The 20,166-nt window shown below is 46.1% G+C and overlaps 1 protein-coding gene across 10 annotated transcripts in view; it reads left to right on the forward strand.

The window, feature by feature from the left end:
• Positions 1 to 20,166, forward strand: part of RUNX2 (RUNX family transcription factor 2) — a gene marked incomplete at its 5' end in the record, with an annotated part of 221,422 nt that overhangs the window by 64,048 nt on the left and 137,208 nt on the right. For 9 of the 10 annotated variants that reach the window (XM_079969877.1, XM_079969875.1, XM_079969879.1 and 6 more), the window contains one exon: positions 12,961 to 13,295. In XM_079969877.1, the coding sequence (XP_079826003.1) occupies positions 12,961 to 13,295 (335 nt within the window). Of the gene's footprint in view, positions 1 to 12,944; positions 13,296 to 20,166 lie in introns of those variants that run through there. The other variant, XM_079969872.1, reaches the window with a different exon arrangement.

Below are 20,166 nucleotides of genomic sequence, written 5' to 3' on the forward strand. Positions count from 1 at the left end.
CTGGTGTGATGGTAGTAGGAGCGTCTCCACCTGAAAGAGTGTCTCCAGCCCCATCCACCCCCATTATTCAACCTGGACAACTGAGGTCCAGTGCCGAGGGCCTTCTGGTGGTTCACTCACTGCGAGAACCAGACAGGGAACAAGGAGAGGGCCTTCTCGGTAGTGGCACCCGCCCTGTGGAATCCCCTCCCATCAGATGTCAAAGAAATCAACAACTATCTGACATTTAGAAGGCAGGCCTGTTTAGGGAAGTTTTTAATGACTGATATTTTAATGTATTTTAAATCTTTTGTTGGAAGCCACCCAGAGTGGCTGGGGAAACCCAGCCAAATGGGCAGGGTATAAATAGTAGTAGTAGTAGTACTACTAGTAGTAGTATTGTTATTAGTAGTAGTAGTATTATAGTAGGCCTGGGTCCTGGAGACTCTTCCAAATGTTGCAGGATCTCAGTCTTTATCTTCTGTCCCAAATAGAAGACAGCTGAGCTCAGGAAGGTACTGACAGAATTGACATGGTGGCAGTAGCCTTGGCTGCCATCTCCAACAGCATGGTGTTTTAGACAGTCCTTTTCTGTATAAATGTAATGGAGTCCAATAAATTCTAAATATTTTTTGTTGTGTAAGATCCATAGACACCTTTGGTACAGAAGCTGAAACACTCCCCACTGTCTAGGTAATATAGGAATCTCAAATTCTTTGTTCCACTCATTTCTTGAAATCTGCATATCAAATTGATTTACTGATAGCAAATATCTCTAAAAAGTAATCATGGGATTTTTCATTTCAAAGGATTTGACCAATATTTCTAATATCTCTGGTATCTCAAAAGCCATAAAAGCCACTCCTTCTCTCAAGGGCTGCTGTGCCTTCCAGAACTTCACGCCAAGGGAGCTGAACAAGGGCAGCCGCAGGATGAGGAGAATGGGCCTCTTGCTTCGTCATACATAAAAGTTAGAACATGAAGTCTGGCAATCCCATGTTTCTGTGACTAAAACTGCTTAATGAAAGTCACTACTGTTGCCAGTTGTGCTTCTGTTCTTTGGATACCGTCCTAGGAAGTATCACAAACAACACTTACTGTACTGCTCCCACCCACTCACAACTAATGCTGGTGTGATGATAAAGCAAGCGAGTGTTGCTGACATAAGTGTGGGACCAATAGAGAGAGATGCTGGCACGTTAACCAGCAGATCCTGGCATTCATCCAAATGGAAATGGGGCTGCCTGGCTGGTTCTTGAAGGAGAGGCTAGGCAGCAGGTAGTCTGTTAGGGCAGGGGGTTGGCAACCTTTAAAGGCCAGTGGGCACATTTGAAATTTTGATAAAACGCTGTAGGCGTCTTTCACAAAATGGCATAACATAAAACTGCTGCCACATCTCAAAGAGCAGTAAAAGAGACAGGACCCCCACCCACCCAAAAAGTTACAGGCATGCCCACACCTTGATGAGGAAAACGCACCTACATCAGCAGCCAAGATGGAAGGAGGGGCAGCCAACGAAATGTGGACAGGGCTGAGGTGGCATGAGAGGAGTGGAGGAGAGGCTGACCAGAGCAGGGAGAACAGACCTTTGTGCACTGTAGATTTGTGAGACAATATATATATACTGAGCTCTTTTGTGGATACAGTAGGAGACACTGGTAGGCATCACTTGGGCAACCTCATACACCAGAGAGTTACCATTGGTTTATGTGCCATTGGTTTATGTGCCTGTCACACTGAGAGGCTCTCTCCTTGCTCTTTGCCAGTTGTGTGATTGTGCTGTTTCACTCGGCTCAGTTCCCGCATACTGTGTGGAATTCACTGTCACACTAATACGATTATTCTACCAGCATCAGCATTTCTGCTTGTTACAGGACAATCTCACCTTTTCTTCTCCCCCCTGCCCTTGTGTTGTTCTGGGAGTTCTCCGAACCCTCCAGAGTGGATTGGGAGGGTCATGTGTAGGGATGTGTATAGATGCTAGAAGAGGATATATTTACTAGCTATTGTTCTTCCTTCCTCATGTTTGTGAGTTCAGCAGAGTGCATCTCTTTGCAGCTTCAAAGGGAAGCTCAGGTGTACGAGTTTTAGCCTTCTAGTTTAAGTAATCCAGGGTGCTTTAAGGCAGAAAGTTCACCTAGCACCTTCATTACATCTTTTTAGGCACCAGGTGAAAACCAGGCCTTTGGCTGGTTAATATTCTACAGCCTTTTAAATGTGTCTGTTGGGGGGGTGTATTGTTTTGCTGTTTTGCTTTACTTATTTGTTTTTATCCTGTGTTTTATTATCTGAACCATCCTGAGATCTTATGACGAAGGGCAGTATATAAATACAGTGGTACCTCGGGTTAAGTACTTAATTCATTCCGGAGGTCCATCCTTAACCTGAAGCTGTTCTTAACCTGAAGCACTATTTCTGGGTTAGCAGAGTCTGTAACCTGAAGCGTATGTAACCCGAGGTACACTGTAAAATAAAATAGTAACTTTCAAACATGTTGCAACAAGATCCAGGGAAGACGGTATCCAAGACTCTTGGGCTCTTTTCCAAGTTCTGGGGGAGAAGGTTCTGTCGTAGTTAGAAACCTTTCTGCCATTGCTTCATGTGGTACCTGTTTGCCCTGCTACCCACTGATTTTCTTTGTTTTCTTGTTCCTTCCCATCTGCCCATACATTGAAAGGGGAGCAGGGATGTGATGCCAGATCCTTTGGCTTTGTAAGGGAATTTGAGGGACAGGGAGTCATGGCAGCGTCTGTATTAATTCTTTGTTTCATCTGTTTGGGGCTCCAAAGGATCTTGTGCAATGCTAGACATTCTCTAGCCCAGCTCAGAAGCAGAGGAAGCAAGAGAAGTCCAGCTCTGCAGTGTTTTGAAAGCCATGAATTGTAGCCAACTAAGTTCAACTCAGAGTAGATCCATTCTTAATTGATAATTTTAATATTTTTTGTAAACAGTCTAGAGGTTATATTTCAATCAAGTAGTGTGTATATATATATATATATATATATATATATATATATATATATATATATATTGTTAAATAGATAAATTTAAACCAATGGGCATGAATACCTTAAATTCATGACTTTCAGTGGGCTTGCTCCGAGTATAACCGCGTTGGACACAACCCCTAACAATTTCTTCTTATTTTTTTGCGGTATTTTTTTAAAGCCCTTAGTTCCCCCTTTTTCTCACTGAAGTAACCTGATCCTCTTGTCCCACAATGCCAGGGAGCCACTTGTGCAAGTGTCAAGTATGTGTAGCACAGTTGCCATTGCATCCATTCCTTGCAGCAAAGGGGCACCACAGTTGAGAAAGGGTGCCAAAGCGAAACAGACAGAAAACATTCCAACATCCATGACTCCTGGGGCTGTGTGCTGCCTGTACAGTAGAAAAGAAGGAGCAATTCCATCTCACCACACGACTCCCACAACCTTGCACCACAATTGTGCAGACAATGACACATTGCAGGGAGCATGGCTCCTTTTAAACCATGAAGCCTCGTTGCCTGGGAACAGCCAGGAGTGCTGAATGCTAGGGGAGGGTTCCCTTAACTTTGCTGAAGCTTAACTAGCTATCTGACAGAGAAACCGCAAACCCTAAACAGGAGGAGGTGGTGCTGTTGGTTGGGTTTCCACCTGCTGGTTATGGCGCTGTCACTCACAGGGGCTCTGGGGCCAATCAGCGTCCACTTCTGAGGCTGAGCAAGGGATGACCTCCAGGCCATCTGATCTGAGAATCCTGACTCCTCCTCATCCTCAGATCCAGTCAGGTCTTGGGCTTCGCTCAGTAACAGGGAGGGTGGTCCAGATTATTCTCCAGCTGAGGCATGGCACTCTCCTTGCTCAACAGATGTAACACCAGTATAGAACCCGTAAAGGAAGTTACTGAATAAAAGGGGTGTGATAACTACCTTTGACAGTTCATCTACTTTTTTTTATTGATCCAATTATGTGAGATTAAATATATAAATTGCTGCAGCCCTTCTTCACTGCTATGGAAAATGGCTGGAAGACAATGTAAACTTGGGGCAAGGATAGAGGGCAGATGGGCAGGACTTGGGAAAGGGGGCAATCACACTATAGATGCCACTACAGCACCTAAACCTGGTAGAGGGCAGAGTCCCCAGTGCAATGACTTTCTGGAATACTGAACAAAACATAGCCCCCAAAACCCATACCCCAAAGGAGGGGGGGGGGTTGTCATACATGATGGGTGGGGCTGCTTCCAGCCAAGTGGATCACAAGTTTGCACATATTGTTCTTTTGGAAACTTTCACTTCATTTGGACACATGCAATACTCAAAAAGATCTCCTCAGCTGATCATAATCATCCATCCAGACAGGCTACACATGTGGAGCATTTATATCTTTATAGGGAGAAAAAGTCAGCAATTGTGATCAGAAAGCAACAACATGTCTATTCTGCCTGCCCATAATTTATAACTCACTCCTGCAAAATATCACCTGTCCAGATAACTTAATTTAATATTTAATGCAATGTTTGTTCCCTTCACAACGTGCCTTTGAAGGGAGATGTGAAAGGCTCATCCTCGACCTCTTTCATTCTTTCATTACTGTTAACCTTTTAACCCTTTCTATAATCAATCAAATGATTATAGGTTTGAAGCTGCAGTTCCATGTTCTGATACACAAATTTAGGCCTAATTAAGCATGTGTATTAGCATACAGAACCATGACCGCAGTTTCTGATGCAAGTCATAACATATTCAGGAGGAATTGAATTAATAAAAAAAATGCACTTAGGAAATTTGGGAAGAAATAGTTTGTCTTTGGCAGTATTCCAGAGAATCCTTGTGATGTGATAGAAAGGCTTGTGATGGTATGGCCCTTCAGTTACATACTGTACAGAAGAAGAGGAGTTTGGATTTGATATCCCGCTTTATCACTACCCGAAGGAGTCTCAAAGTGGCTAACATTCTCCTTTCCCTTTCTCCCCCACAACAAACACTCTGTGGGGTGCGTGGGGCTGAGAGACTTCAGAGAAGTGTGACTGGCCCAAGGACGCAAACCTGGTTCCCCAGATTACGAGTCTACCGCTCTTAACCACTACACCAAACTGGCTTTCATATCTCAGTTTCACAGACTGCTTTCATATCTTAGTTTCTAACACTGCCTGTAATCTCGCTTCTCACTGTGAGGGAACCACCAGAAGGCCCTCAGAGCTGGACCTCAGTGTTCGGGCTGGATGATGTGGACAGAGACGCTCCTTCAGGTATACTGGGCCGAGGCTGTTTAGGGCTTTAAAGGTCAGCACCAACACTTTGAATTGTGCTCGGAAACATACTGGGACCAGTGTTATATGGTATATGATTATCTCTCCCAGCGGCTACATATAGATGTTAAAAAGCATGGGGGAGAGAACAGAACCTGGAGGCACCCCACAAGTGAGAGCCTAGGGGTCTGAGTACTCATCCCCCCTCCACTTTCTGGACATGGCCCAGGAGGAAGGAGCGGAACCACTGTATAACAGCGCCCCCAGCTCCCAGCCCCTCAAGACAGTCCAAAAGGATGTCATGGTCGATGGTGTCAAAAGCCGCTGAGAGATCCAGCAGAACTAGGAAACAGCTTTCACCCTTGTCCCTAGCCTGCTGAAGTTCATCGACCAGTGCAACCAAGGCAGTTTCAGTCCCATGATGAGGCCTGAATCTTGACTGGAAGGGATCCAAGTGGTCCGTATCCTGCAGGTGTGCCTGGAGTTGTTCAGCAACCACCTGCTCAATCACCTTGCCCAATAATGGAAGATTTGAGACTGGGCAATAGTTGGTCATATTGGCTGGGTCTAAATATATATATATATATATATATATATATATATATTAAGTAGTAGCTTAATAACCGCCTATTTCAATAGGTCTGTGAAGGCTCCCTCACAGAGAAAAGCATTCACCACCCTGCAGAGCCCATCGCCCAGCCCTTCCTGGTTCGCTTTTATGAGCCAGGATGGGCAAGGATCAAGGAGACAGGTGGTCGGTTTCACTCGTCCAAGCAGCCTGTCCACATATTTGGAAGTAACAGATTGCAATTGATCCCATGCAACTTGACTAGACAGGACTCTAGCACTCTCCCGCCCCGGCCCTGCTCCCACAGTGGAGTCCATCTCTTTCCAAATCTGAGCGACTTTATCTGCAAAAAAACTTTGCAAAATCATTGCAGCAGATCTTGAAGTCTGTTTTCTGCAGATGCAATGGAGGTGGTGAACAAGGTCCTCTTCACCATCGCCATCGCCACTTGGTCCGATTCAGAATGAGTTTTCTGCCACCAGCACTCTAGGCGTCTCAGTGATTGTTTCATCACCCTCAGCTCCAGGGGAAACCATGGGGCTGTCCAGGCTCCATGCAGTCGGAGAGGATGCTTCAGAGCCAGACAATTGATAGCCCTGGTTAACTCTGCATTCCAGCAGGCCACCAGCTAAAAGGCAATCAACATGGGATAAAACATCCCCTACCACTCTCTGGAAACCATTTGGATCCATTAAGTGATGGGAGTGGATAATCCGAATTGGCCCTACCTCCCTGCAGAGGGGAAGAGTCGCAGAGAAGTCCAGTTGCACCAGGAAGTGATCTGACCATGGCACTTCTTTTGTTTCGCTTTGACTTAGAGTCAGATCACCCACATCCATAGAGGTGAACACCAGGTCAAAGGCATGTCCGTTACCATGAGTTGGGCCAAACTCATTCAGGGACAGCCCCATGGAGGCCATGCTTTCCATGAAGTCCTGAGCGGCCCCTTGTAAGGTTGTGTTGGCACTGATGTTAAAATCCCTTAGGACAATCAAACTAGATGTCTCCATGAGAACATCCGCCACGACTTGAAGCAGCTCAAACAGGCAATCCTTGGTGCAGCGGGAGGTTGGTACACCCAAAGGAATCCTGTACTGCCCCTATTGTCCAACTTCCAGAACATACACTCAAAAAACTGGGTCTTCCCAATAGGAGGCCTAGTGTAAGCTAGTGACTTCCTAAAAATCACTGCAACCACCCCTCCCCACCCACATGACCTGGGTGGTTGTGCTTAAGAGAAACCTGGTGGACAAGCAGTGGCAAGAACAGGCCCATCTGCTTCATCCAACCAAGTCTCTGTCACACATGCCAGGTCAAGTCCTCCATCCACAATCAAGTCGTGGATGACAGCCATCATGTGAATCATTGACCTGGCATTGCACAGCAGCACCTTAAGGTCGTGCGGTTGATTCCAGTGTCCTTCTGGTCAAGACCAGACCCGGGGGCAGGGATAGTTCTCAAACAATGACTAAGCCTGCCTCCTCAGTAATGACATGGTCTAGTCTTAGTGTAGCTCTTCCTCCTGCCCATGATCACTGAGATCGGGTGTCCCAGTGCATCCACACATCCCCCCCCCCCCGTGGAACTTGCCCCAGCCATTCTGTTGGCTGGGACCCCCAGGCAGCCCTGACCCTCTCCCCTTCAGATCAGAACACAAACCATACAACAAACCAATAGAACAGTAGAAACAAACAAAGAAAACAACAACACACCAAACAAACAACCAATAATAATAATTTACAATCATGCTAAAATTAAACCATTCCCCAGCCCCAACAAAACATCCATCCCACCCCCCCAACAAAAACAAAAAAACAAAATTCAAAACACCACAGACTATTTGAAAAACCTAAAAACATTTAAATAATTACTTAATAATGTTAACACAGGAGGGCTGGCCCTCATCCTTGTCTCACCCCTGAAGACAGGCAGGCTTTATAATGCTTCCTCAGCTGCTGGACCACACCCAGCTGGGGCAGCAGTTGTTCCCACTTTGCCTGCCTGCCCAAGGACCTGGTCCCTGCAGTAGTCTTTGTGGTTCCCTTTGCTTCTGTAGCAGCAGCAGCAGCAGTCTCTGGCTGGGGGAAGATGGCAGTCCTCACCGAGGAGATACTCCTAGGGCATTAATTTTAAGAGAAGGGTCATCCCTGGAAGTTATTTTCAGTGCTAAGCCTTCACCCAAGTCCACATGAAGTGAATATGTCTATGAATGCATTTCCCCCCTACTACTAGGACTCCGCTCCTATACTTTTGTTCAACAGCAGAGCATGTGGTTTCTGCAAAAGGCAACCTCAACACTATCACCTCAATGGGAGGCTTGCAAATCCCTCTCATACTCCACGAAGCCATAGGCACTGGTGGTTGTCAACTTTTCTCCTCAGAGTATTCCTGATACGTAAATTAGAATGAGTGGTGGTTCATGGTCCATGGTCATTCAATGGGCTTCAAGGCTGAGTGTGGATTTGGAGAGTGATCTTTCTGCTCTAAATCCAACGCTCTTTGGTGAACCACAGATCCATCCCCTTGTTTGACTGGAAAATCTGTGAGAGAATGTTGTTGACATTCATAAGAGTGTAAGTAGCGCCTGACTGGATCAGATCAAGGGCCTCAGCGTCCAACCATATGCCTATGGGAGGTCCACAAGGAGGAGACGAACTCCTTCCCCCATCCCTCTTTCCCTGTGGCCTGAGTTCAGAGGCAGGTACAGCTGTTAGGACTAGTATCCACTGGTAGCCATCTCCACCATATTTTGTCCAATTCCCTTTAAGGCCAGACTTGGTGGAGGGGAGGTCAGTTTAACTATGCACTCTGTGAAGAGGTACTTTATTTTTGTCTGAATCTCCCACCATTCCACTTAATTAGGTCCTAGTGTTATGAGGGAGAAAAATAGGGACTCTTCATGCACTTTCTCCAAGCCATGCATCATCCTATACATTTCTATCATGTCCCCACTTCCTCACCTTCATTCTAAACAATAAAGCCCCCCCCCCCAACAGCCCCTTTCCTTATGATGGAGTTGCTCCAGCTCCCTGATAATTTTGGTTGCCTTTTGCTGTGCTGAAATGTCATTTGAACATTTTATATCTTTCTCCATTATCAAAACCCATTGTTTGATGCTAGGTAATTATGGGTATCATTCAACCAAAGCAAAAAAAAAAAAAAAAAAAAAAAGTTCTGCTGATTTCAATGACCAAGTTAAACATACACTTAATTCACCTACAGTTGATACAAGTTGGACTTTAAAGGTGCTTAGTTTTGGATGGATCATGCTATATATTCTTGTTTCACATTTTAGGATAGTGATCAATGAATCTCTTGTTGCCCCCAGATCATAAATCAGTGGGGCAGGATCAAAGACCAGACTCTCACAATGTTTGTAGTATTGTATCATGGCCTATTGTGTCTGATAATTATGATTATACAGTTCAAAAGATTCCACACCATTTCCATCAAATACACAATTCTTTAACTTCTGAATCATAGTCTATACTTGAGAAACGTCAAGATCTGGACAGGTAACCAAATTAACTTGGCAACTCACGACTTAATTAAAATTGTTGATATGTGTGCTTGGTATGGGGAAAATGCAACTGTATCATTTGATTATACCAGTAATTTATGAAATTGCTAGGAATACCAATAAAAACATGCTCATAAAATCAAACATATTTCCCATTTATACTTTACTCATTTTTATGGAGAATCAGATATATTTAACAAACATAATTTATGCTTGGCACCCATTCAACCAGCACATGGTTGTTAAAACATGTTATACGGGTGGAATTAGGAATAAAAGTAGTATTGGTTCTAGATAATTGCACACAAATAAATATGGTGAGAATCCCTTTCCCTTGCTGAGATAAAAGTTTTGCTTTTGCCCATTTTATGATTCTACAGCACTGACCACTACAGAAACACCCAAAATAAAACACCACTCTGACAGTAGGTTTAGAGATGTTTACTTTTATATTTGAACAAAGTTTGTCAGTTTAAAGAAATAGCATTCATGTTACACAGTTACAGTCTCTATTTACAGTTATCATTTTATTTAATATTGTGTTAAACCTGGTTAAACTATTTTATTTTATACACTGAAACTAATCTATCCTGGGTACAATCTAGTACCTTGTTAACCACATGCTTCTTTCCCTTGAAATCAGTGAGATTTAGAAGTGCTTCCAGCTTTGCCCGGATTCTAACCAGGGATAATGCTAGGAAATTTTAGACCCCTGAATAGTCTTACAGCCCCACCCATTTAGATACATTCCTGGTATGTTAGATAAAAAACTAAAACAGATTGCCAAACCTGATTTAAAAAATGAACTCTGAGCATGCGCAGTTCACATTTTAACTCAATTCACTATCCTGTACAGAATCACATTTGCTTAAGAATATGTTTTGTTGTAGAAAAGGGGGCAAATAAATTAATAACAAATTATAAAATAATAAAATGAGCAGCTGCAACTATGCCAAGATAGCCAACCCCGGCAGTTTTTTGTGGCTCTAGGGCCGTAGATTTCACTCTTCAGAACCAGTACAACCACCACTTGCACCCGGAATCATTGTTAGTTTATGGCTCTCTGATCTCTTTTACATCTTTGGTGCAGTTAATTTATGAAGAAACAGCAGAAAAAAGCTCAAGGATCTACACAGCCATGTCTGTGGCTCTGGTGATGTAAACTCTAGCATACAGGATTTGTATACTGTTGTTTCCATTTATTTGTTTCCATCAATATTACAGCTACAGTCCTATGCATTCTTAACATAGGAGCAAATCCCATTGGAATCCAAGTAAAAATAGTTAGGCTCTTACCTGCAGCTACTTTTTAGTCAAGATAATCATAATACTAACGCTTAAGAGTTGTATCTCCTTCTGGGATCCCACAAGTTACTATTAACTGGGAAAAGTGATCAGCAGAGAGGCTTTTATAAAAAAAGAAGAAGAGAGAACATCAGTTTTGCCAAAAGCCTATCTTTGTGGAAGCATTTGGTGGAAATTTTTTATTTCCACATTAAAATTGAGTGTTGTCTTTTTTAAGTAGCTCTGTGCCGGTCATTTCCAAAAGCTTCTTTAAACATCTAAACATTATTTTTTACTCGGCAGATAATGTTTTAGAGTACAAGGTGGTTTGCTAAGAGCTAACCTATCTTCCTGTCATTAAGAAATTTATATTGTTAGTTGTGTGTGCAGTTTCACTATTTTATTTATTTTTTTGCCTTTGGTTGGGATGTCCTAAATCATAAACTAGCAAGAGCCACAACCCAGTTACTCCCAGTATAAGAAACCAACCACAGGCGTTACTGCTTCCTCAGCCTTTTACGTTCTAGGTGGGAAAGGTGGCCCGTTCAGTGCCGAGTCCGACCTGGGCTGCTTTTGGTGGGTGTCCGGGACTCGGAGCGGCGCTTTCGTTGGTTGCTTTTTGTTTCCAGGCAGCTCCGCCACCAGCTGCCCCTCGGCCGGCAGCGCCATGCCCCCCCCCCCCAGGGTCTCTCAGAGGAGACCGAAAGAGAGACCGGGGAATGCCACATGCCACTCACCCCCCCCCCCCGGACACAAGCTTTGTCTGCTTCAAATGCCCCCGGGAGGCAGGGAGGGGTGGGGTGGGGGGAACAGGTCTAGCTGAAGACGAAAGAAGAAACCCCAGCGAGAGCCGTGCTCTGCTCAGGGACACTTCCTCGGGAGAAGGACCAGATCGGGGCGCGGGGAGGATGAAGCGGGCCGGCGCTTGGCAGGGCTTGGCCGGGCAGCTCGGGGGCCAGCCGAGAGGGGGCTCTCTGCGCGGGGAGGGTGCACTTGGGTGCAAAAGACAGCAAGCAAAACCAGCCCCCTCTTCTGCAAGGTGGTTTCTTTTGGAAGTAAGGGCATCATGAACTCCTTGGAGGGCGCAGGAGGCGGGGGGGGGGTCCCTTAGCAAGGGATTTTCGGGTCTGCAGTTTGGTGAATAACAAAGTTGCTGCGCGGAAATGTCTAGAATGTAAAGTCTTCACTGGGAGGACCGTGTCCCCCCCCCAAGCGCAGCTCTTGTTTTTGCCCTCAGCCCCCTTGCCCGGGGGGGGGGGGCGCGCTTTGGCGCTTCCGAAGCAGCCGCAGCCCGAGGACCCCCCCCCTGCGGCGGCCAGGGCGCACGTTGCGGTGTTTGTTTTGAAGGCGGCTGGAGCCGGAGGACGCGCCGCGCCGCCACGTGCTGCCGCCTCCCGTCCGCCTCGGGGCGGCGGGGCTCGGTCTCTGGGCGCGCGGGGGGGGGGGCTGAGGGCCGCGAAACCGGGTCATCGGAAAGCCCGCTTTGCCGCGCGCCCCTCCCCACCAAAGCAACCCCCGACCTCCCCCCGCGGTGCCAAAGTCGCTCGTAGGGCGAGTCTCCCTGGGACGCAACGAAAACTCGGACCAAGTCTGAAGTTTGATCTCCCCTTTAAAAGAAGCCGCGGGCGCCCCCGGCTCATCCTGCCCCGCTTCCTTCCCGGGAGTCGGAAGTTGGAAGCCCGGCTCCCTCCCGGCCGCTCTCTGCAGTCGCCGGACCCGGAGAGCGCGCGGCTTCCGCGGGCCGAGCGAGGACGCTTTTCGCCGCAGAGCCGGGTCCCCCCCCCCCGCCCGCCCGCCCGCCTCCCCCGGGGCAGAAGCGACAAAACAACCAGAAAGCGGAAAACGCGAGCAGCTCTGGCATCTTGAGTCTGATCCGGCCGGAGGGGGGCCGGCGGGGGAAGACCTCCCGGGAGGGGAGCGAGCCTGTCCCGCCCCGGGCGCGCAGGGCGATCCAGAAGGAAATCTCTGGCCGCTCCTTCCCCTCCTCGCCGACAGACCCCGATCACACCCCTCTGCCCACCCCCACCCCGCGGCGGGGCGGGGGGGGGGCACAAACGTGTAGCCAGAGGTGGCCGAGCGAGCAGAGACGTGGAGCGCCGCGAGGAAGCGAGAGACTCGCCGCCGCCGCCGCCGCCGCCACTGCCGGGAGCCTCGGCGCTCGGAGCGCAGCCCGGGGACCCCCCTCCGCGCCAGCAGCCCTTCTCCTCCGCCCTCGCCGCCCGGCTTCCCCGTCCCGTCCCCCCCCCCGGCCGGCTCTCCTCCCGCTCTCCCCCGTCCCGGGTCCCGCTCCGACGCCGCCTCGACGGACCAGCGCCCCCTCCCCGAGCCCCCTGCCAAACGCGCTAACTTGTGGCTGTTGTGATGCGTATTCCCGTAGATCCCAGCACCAGCCGGAGGTTCAGCCCGCCTTCCAGCAGCCTGCAGCCCGGCAAGATGAGCGACGTGAGTCCCGTGGTGGTGGCGGCGGCGGCGGCGGCGGCTGCCCAGCAGCAGCAGCACCCGCACCCGCAGCAGCAGCACCCGCACCCGCAGCAGCACCAGGAGGCGGCGGCGGCGACGGTGCCCCGGCTGCGCCCGCACGACAACCGCACCATGGTGGAGATCATCGCCGACCACCCGGCCGAGCTGGTGCGCACCGACAGCCCCAACTTCCTGTGCTCCGTGCTGCCCTCGCACTGGCGCTGCAACAAGACGCTCCCGGTGGCCTTCAAGGTAAGAGCAGCCGGCCAGACGCCCTCGCCCGCCCCGGGACCCGGGCCCCGCTGCCCTGCCCTGCCCTGCCCGGCCCGGCCCGGCCTCGCTTCCCGCCGGACCTTCTCCTCCTCCCGCTCAGGTGCTTCTTTCACCTGGCGGAGCTGCTCCTCTCGGTGGCCGCCGCCGCAGACGCGCCTCTCCCCCCGGACCGAGAGCAGCCGCGTGGCCCCCGTGAGCGCCCGGGGAAGCCCTCCCTCCTGGCCCCGCGGGGTAGAAAGCGAAACCTCGACGGGGCCAGCGGAGGTCCCTCCGCCCGGGGCGCCCCGCTCCCGCTCCCTCGTCCCACTTCCTTGAGAGATGCTTCCTCGCCGGCGGCAGCCTCCCCGTCCCTCAACTTTCCTACCTCTTTCGCTGCTCCGGGACCTTTACCACAAACAGCTTCATTGAGCTACAAGCCACACACGCTTTGCCTCTCCACAAACCTGGAGCAGCCTCCTCACAACTGCCATATATCCATATGGATGTGGCTGCTTAGTATAGATCCATACATATCCCACAAAAAGGAGCCCTCTATTCCCTATGGTTAACCCTCAAGGGGATTTTAAAGGGGTGTTGGATAACTCTAACAATAATGGCTCTGTCCCAAACTTATTTGTTTATGAAGTCAGTGGGCACTCACTTTTTCACCAAATTTAGAATCCCTGTTGATATTTTTGTCAGTTCTCCATTAAGAATCAACCCCCTCTGGTTACCTCACTCTTAGCCATAGCAGTCCACTGCTACTTGCAAGAGCGTTCCCCAATAACATACACTCTCCTTATTGGGTGACACCTTAAACCCCACTGATGACAAAGCATCTCAGACTGTAAGAGACAATACAGCAACTCTCCACTTTAGTAAAATATCCCTAGCCATACAAAGTTATCTTCCAAATCTCTCCACTAATAACCAGCTTAACCACAAACGTTGGTTGCATCTAATTGATGATCAGGGTCAATTATACCCTCAAAAACATCAGGCAGGGTCTTTTGGGGGGACATCTGAGCTACCCTTTTCAGAATGAAAGTGGTGGTTTAGCCACCCCCCCCCCATGTTTCCTTTAATATGTTTCAAACTTCCAGTACTAGACATCTTTCCCTTACTTACAGCTTCTAAAGCTATTTCAACTGATATATATATATACACCGATAGAAATTGGGTGTTTGCATTATGCTGTTACTTTTGATGCACTAGATTAAAAAAAAGAAGAAGTTGTGGGAAGTTTATTTTTGCAGTTGAGTATATCTGTCCAAAGTATAAGATTTAAAATTCTGTTTGGAAATTGTCAAAACGTACATACTTCACATAGGGAATTACCATATTTTTCGCTCTATAAGACACACTTTTCCCCTCCTAAAAAGTAAGGGGAAATGTGTGTGCGTCTTATGGAGCGAATGCAGGCTGCGCAGCTATCGCTGAAGCCAGAAGAGCAGGAGGGATCAGTGTGCACCGATCCCTCTTGCTCTCCTGGATTCAGGGATAGCATAAAGAGGCTGAAGAGGCTTTGCGTTGCTTTCTTGTTTCTTGTTTTCCTCCTCTAAAAACTAGGTGTGTCTTTTGGTCGGGTGCGTCTTATAGAGCGAAAAATATGGTATCTTGATTCACTGAGTAACAAGGATGAAAGGGCCGTGAAAGAGTGACAGAAAGGATGGGCTATGGGCTAGCGTCTAAAGATGGAAAAATGAGGGAGCCGGGCACTTCCTTTTTCCTGTGGGAGATTGTGCTGGACTCCTGCTGGATGAATTAGGAAGTGTTTGCCCAGAAGATGCTGGATTTGCCAGGAGAAACAGAGGCTGTATTATTAGAAGGTTCACACATCAGTTAAGTACCACCCAGATCTAAATCAGGAATGTTTTTAATTTTCTGCTAACATGCTCACACCCTTCTCACTTTAGGAAAGGTAGAGTGCTTTTCCCTTCCACTTTGATTTCTTGTGCATACTTTACACTACTCAGTTATATTTGCAAAAAAATTACTCATTTTTTCCACAGTGGGACATCCCAAGGCATTTATTGTCCCAGCAGTGGATAACTTAAAAAATCTAAAAGTGGCACATAGGGATCAGGTATATGTACAGGGAATGTAAATTGAATCAATCCAACCATTTCCTCAGGACCAAGCCCTTTCCCTTAGCGTTTGTCAATAGCCATACACTTAACCCTCAGTTGAAAATCGTGCACAGACAGAAGGATGCATAAATCCAGAATGCAGCAGCTAGGCTGGTGACTGGGAGTGGCCACCAAGAGCATATAACACTGGTCCTGAAAGACCTACATTGGCTTCTAGTACGTTTCTGAGCACAATCCAAAGTGTTGGTGCTGACCTTTAAAGCCCTAAACGGCTTCGGTCCAGTATACCTGAAGGAGCGTCTCCACCCCCATCGTTCAGCCCGGACACTGAGGTCCACCTCTGAGGGCCTTCCGGTGGTTCCCTCAGTGTGAGAAGAGCAGTTACAGGGAACCAGGCAGAGGGCCTTCTTGGTAGTGGCACCTGCCCTGTGGAACGCCCTCCCATCAGATGTCAAGGAAATAAACAACTATCTGACTTTTAGAAGACATCTGAAAGCAGCCCTTTTTAGGGAAGTTTTTAATGTTTGATGTTTTAACCACATTTTTAATGTTCTGTTGGGAGCTGCCCAGAGTGGGTGGGGTATGTATGTATGTATGTATGTATGTATAAATAAATAAATAAATAAATAAATGATGATGATGATTCTCCAGAGAATGGACTGTACATTTCACACAGTGCAGGAAATGGTGCTGTGTTTATAAATGGAAAACAAGACATTATTAAAGCTGTGGAGAAATTTGACAAAGTAAATTCAGTCTGCTGGATTCCCCTCCTCTAACAAACAATGACTTTTTCAGCTGTAGGTTTCTTGGAAATCCAGTAGTTTCAGTTTTGATGATGGCTGCAATATGCCATGCATTCTACTGTCGTCGAATAGCTTTAGTGTTTAGTAAAGTTCTATACTTTGTTCAAAATTCAATTGACAAACGAACAGTCCATGGAATTTTGGATTCCTCCAGGTAACCTGTTTTTACTGGACACTTGTTACAAGGTGATTGAAAAAGTTATTGAAGGTTGCTTCCCCACCCCTTTTTGGAGGGTAGCAGAATCCAGTTATTTGAACTCGCCAGCAGCCTACTATGCAATCTGCAATCTTTCTTCATAAACTGTGAGAGATCTGTGCCTCAGATGTGATTATTATTGTTCTCTGTCTTGGCTCTACATGATGCAGCTTGCAGATAGCAAGTTGAGATAGAGCCTTGGAAAAGTAGACTTTCTCTCGGGGAGTCCTTTTTTCTCTTGTACATCTGCCAACATTCTCAAGAACCGTGTCAGTTCTTTTTAATACTTTTCATTCGCAGAGAGCGCTGATAGGAAAGGGTGAAGTTTTTATTGTACTTTTGATCAGTGTTAAATTACACTGATGTTGGATTTGTAATGCACAGAGGCAAGCATTATATTCCATTGCAATTAATATATGCTTGTCTGCTCAGTTCTGAAGTGTTTTGAAGGTAGCCTCCAAAAGATATCTTGAAATGCACGGGCACAGGCAATATGTATGAAGAATATATCCGTTAGACAAATAGGACAGGTTGTTTTTTTTTTAAAAAAACCAACCCAATAAATCACATGTCTGCCCATGGTCAGGTATTCATACTTGCACCAGTTAACTTGGGTGACTCAATTCAGTGCTGACTGCATAAAGATGCTACTGTGGTTTGTGCCTTATATGTATGCAATAGATACCTTCCTGTTGCAACATCCAGATGCCCCCCAGATATTTTGGGCTGCAGTTCCCATCACCTCTTGCCAGCATAGCCAATGATCAGGGATGATGGGAGCTGTAGACCAAAAGGCCTGGAGGGCACCATGTGGGTGGAAGGGTGGTATAAACAGCCAGAACTGAGGTGTCAAATATGCTGACCTGTGCCCTGAACATTTTCCTGATCTTTGTATAGCATGCAGATAGAGCTTTCACTTGTATAATGTGACAGAGCAGTGTACTTTGTTTATAGCATGGTGTTGCACTAGAGGTAAATGAGGGCACATGGTATTGGTTGAGGGCACATGGACTTTGGTAATAGGGTGCCCTAAACAAGAACAAAATTTAGTGCCCCACCTTAATACTTCTTATTTTCACAATAGTTCCTCTTGGTGCTTTGAGTAGGCACCTGTATAAATATAGGTTTTAAATATATACTGTATTGGCCCGAATATAAGCCACACTTTCCCCCCAAATTCCGACCATGAAGTGTGGTTTAAATTCGCGACCTTACAAAAAATAGCTTTTACAATATCGCTGCTGGAACAGACATAGGGCAAAACAGAATAGGTGTGAGTGCCTGCCGAATTTTAAGGGAGCGGCTTATTTGTGGGTGCAGCTTATATATACACAGTGCTTTGACTCAAGAAAATCACCATTTTGACTCAAGAAAATCACTTTGACTCAAGAAAATCACCATTTTGTAGTTTAAATCAGGAAAAATAAATACAGCAAATGAACAAAAGTACAAAGAACATGCATTACCTCGTATTACACAGTTCACAGTTCAGAGTAAGTTCCACATTGGCATGAAGTTGTGTGCACTAACATCTTCCCTCCTACTTCCCACTCCTACTTCACACATTAAACGCTCACTTCTGACTGAGACTCAGGAAACACCGGGATAGAAAATGAGGCTGCCATCAGGGGTAGCAATGGAACTGATGATTCTCCATAGAGAAGAAACCAATTTTTAATTTTCTTTTAGTTTCTTCTCCTGTTAGATGTTTAGGGGTATGCGTCCTCCTGCGCCCCCCCCCCCGAAAAAAGCTCTGTGTGTGTGTGTGTGTGTGTGTGTGTGTGTGTGTGTGTATATATATATATATATATATATATATATAGATATAATTTTGCCTCTCCCCCCCCCCCGCCGGCTTTGCTCCCTGGGGAGAAGAACCTCCCACACTGCCCTAAATCTGGTGCTGGGGGTAGGTGGGTGTGAGGGGGGAGGCAGGGAGAGAGAACCTGGGAAATGCTCTTCCTAGATGCCACTGATAAAAGCCTCTGAAGTGATTCGTAGGAAGATTGTGCTGAAACCTCCAATATATATTTACAAATGTGTTTAGTATATAAGCTCATTGCATATCATTCCTAATTTATCTTCTGAGGAAAAAACACCTGTTGAAAATTGCATAGAAAGATACACAATGTACAGAATGACGTATATTCATTTTTGTAAAGTATTTTGGTTTTAATTGTAGAAACTGAAATTGCATACAGTTCTGCTGTAGCATCTGCATCATCTGAGTATTTCAAATTTGTCACTAATTTAAAAGTAATCTTATATATTTAGAATGCCTAATAAAAATACACATTGACCTAAGAATTACATTGACCAGATGAAAGTGTTTATATATAGCGTTTGCTTTGAATGGGCTTAAACTTGCTGCTGAAATTTGGAGCAGTATCTTATCACAGCGCAGGTGAAGTAGATGAAGTCCATTATAAGCTGAGGCCACCTCTTTCCATCAGATTCCCATGACACGACTCATTCTGTATGGCGGGACTGGACCCATTTAACCCACGGGTCATGTTTTCTTGTATCTTGTATGGACACTAACTGAGCATTCACAAATAAGAGAGAGAGGGGGAGTGTGTGTGTATGTGTGTTTGTGTTTGTGTGTGTGTGTGTGTGTTTGTGTGTGTGTGTGTGTGTGTGTGTGTGAGAGAGAGAGAGAGAGAGAGAGAGAGAGGCCTACCAAGTCAGTGGGACTATATGAAAGTAAGTGGTTGAAGGATTTGTAGTCAGAATTATTAGAAAATTGTGTCTAAACTTTTTGCTGGCTCTGAAAACAGTAATACTAGCAAAATGTTTTTAAGATAGCAACAGCAGCAGCAAAAAAAATAATACATTTAGGTGGGTATAGCTGTTCAGTAGCACTGCAGAAGTTAAAGGTTAGCATTTCCACCTAACCTCCAGTTTTCAGAGTTTATAACTCAGCTGGTTTAAGTAGCTTCAAGCTGAAATTTGGTGTACAAATTGTAGGCACACATGCATTTCTAAATCGAACAAAGCATAGTGTAGGCATGTTGCTCTTTTTAAAGCTACAGGGAGGTGCTACACTTTAAAGAAAAATATTAAATGTACTTTCGGCCATAGCTAGGCAAGAAGTTATTTTTAATACAGAAGATTTTAGGGTAATTAAATTTGATTATGGATGCTATTTTTATAGAAATGTATTCCAGTATTACAAATAGTAATAGCCTTAAAAGAGTTTTTGAAGCATTTATTCTTGTTCTTGTCCAAATAATCTTTTTATGATATTTTTTATTTATATGGTATTGCTGCCCAATGACATGACACCCTACTTTCAGTTCACATCTGGAGCTCTTCAGGGTAAACACTTTGGTTATTTCAAGCCATGTTGGCCTGAATTTAACCAAATTGGTTACCAGGCTAGCTGGATGAAATTAGCTTTTTTAAACAATAATTTGAAAGTTTTAAGAAGCTTGTTCATTTTGTCATAGACTTTCTCCTGAGCCATTAAAGTTTTGCATGGAAAAAACACAACTACTTATGACATGGCATCTTTGGAAATTAGATAATTAGAAAAAATGAATTTCAATGGTGCATTCGAGGTGCATTTGAAAACGGAAGCAATTTTTTCCCGGTTTGGGGCGTTCGGGTTCCGAAACGTTCAGCTCCTGTGACGCTTGAAAACTGAGGTTCTACTGTATTGTGAGTCACTCAGAACATATACTTCACTGAGCGACCATACAGTTAACAGTAATAGTAAATCCGGGATGTGGGTGGTGCTGTGGGTTAAACCACAGAGCCTATGACTTGCCGATCAGAAG

This window comes from Podarcis cretensis (genome assembly GCF_951804945.1).
Source record: "Podarcis cretensis genome assembly, chromosome: 3".
NCBI lineage: Eukaryota > Metazoa > Chordata > Lepidosauria > Squamata > Lacertidae > Podarcis > Podarcis cretensis.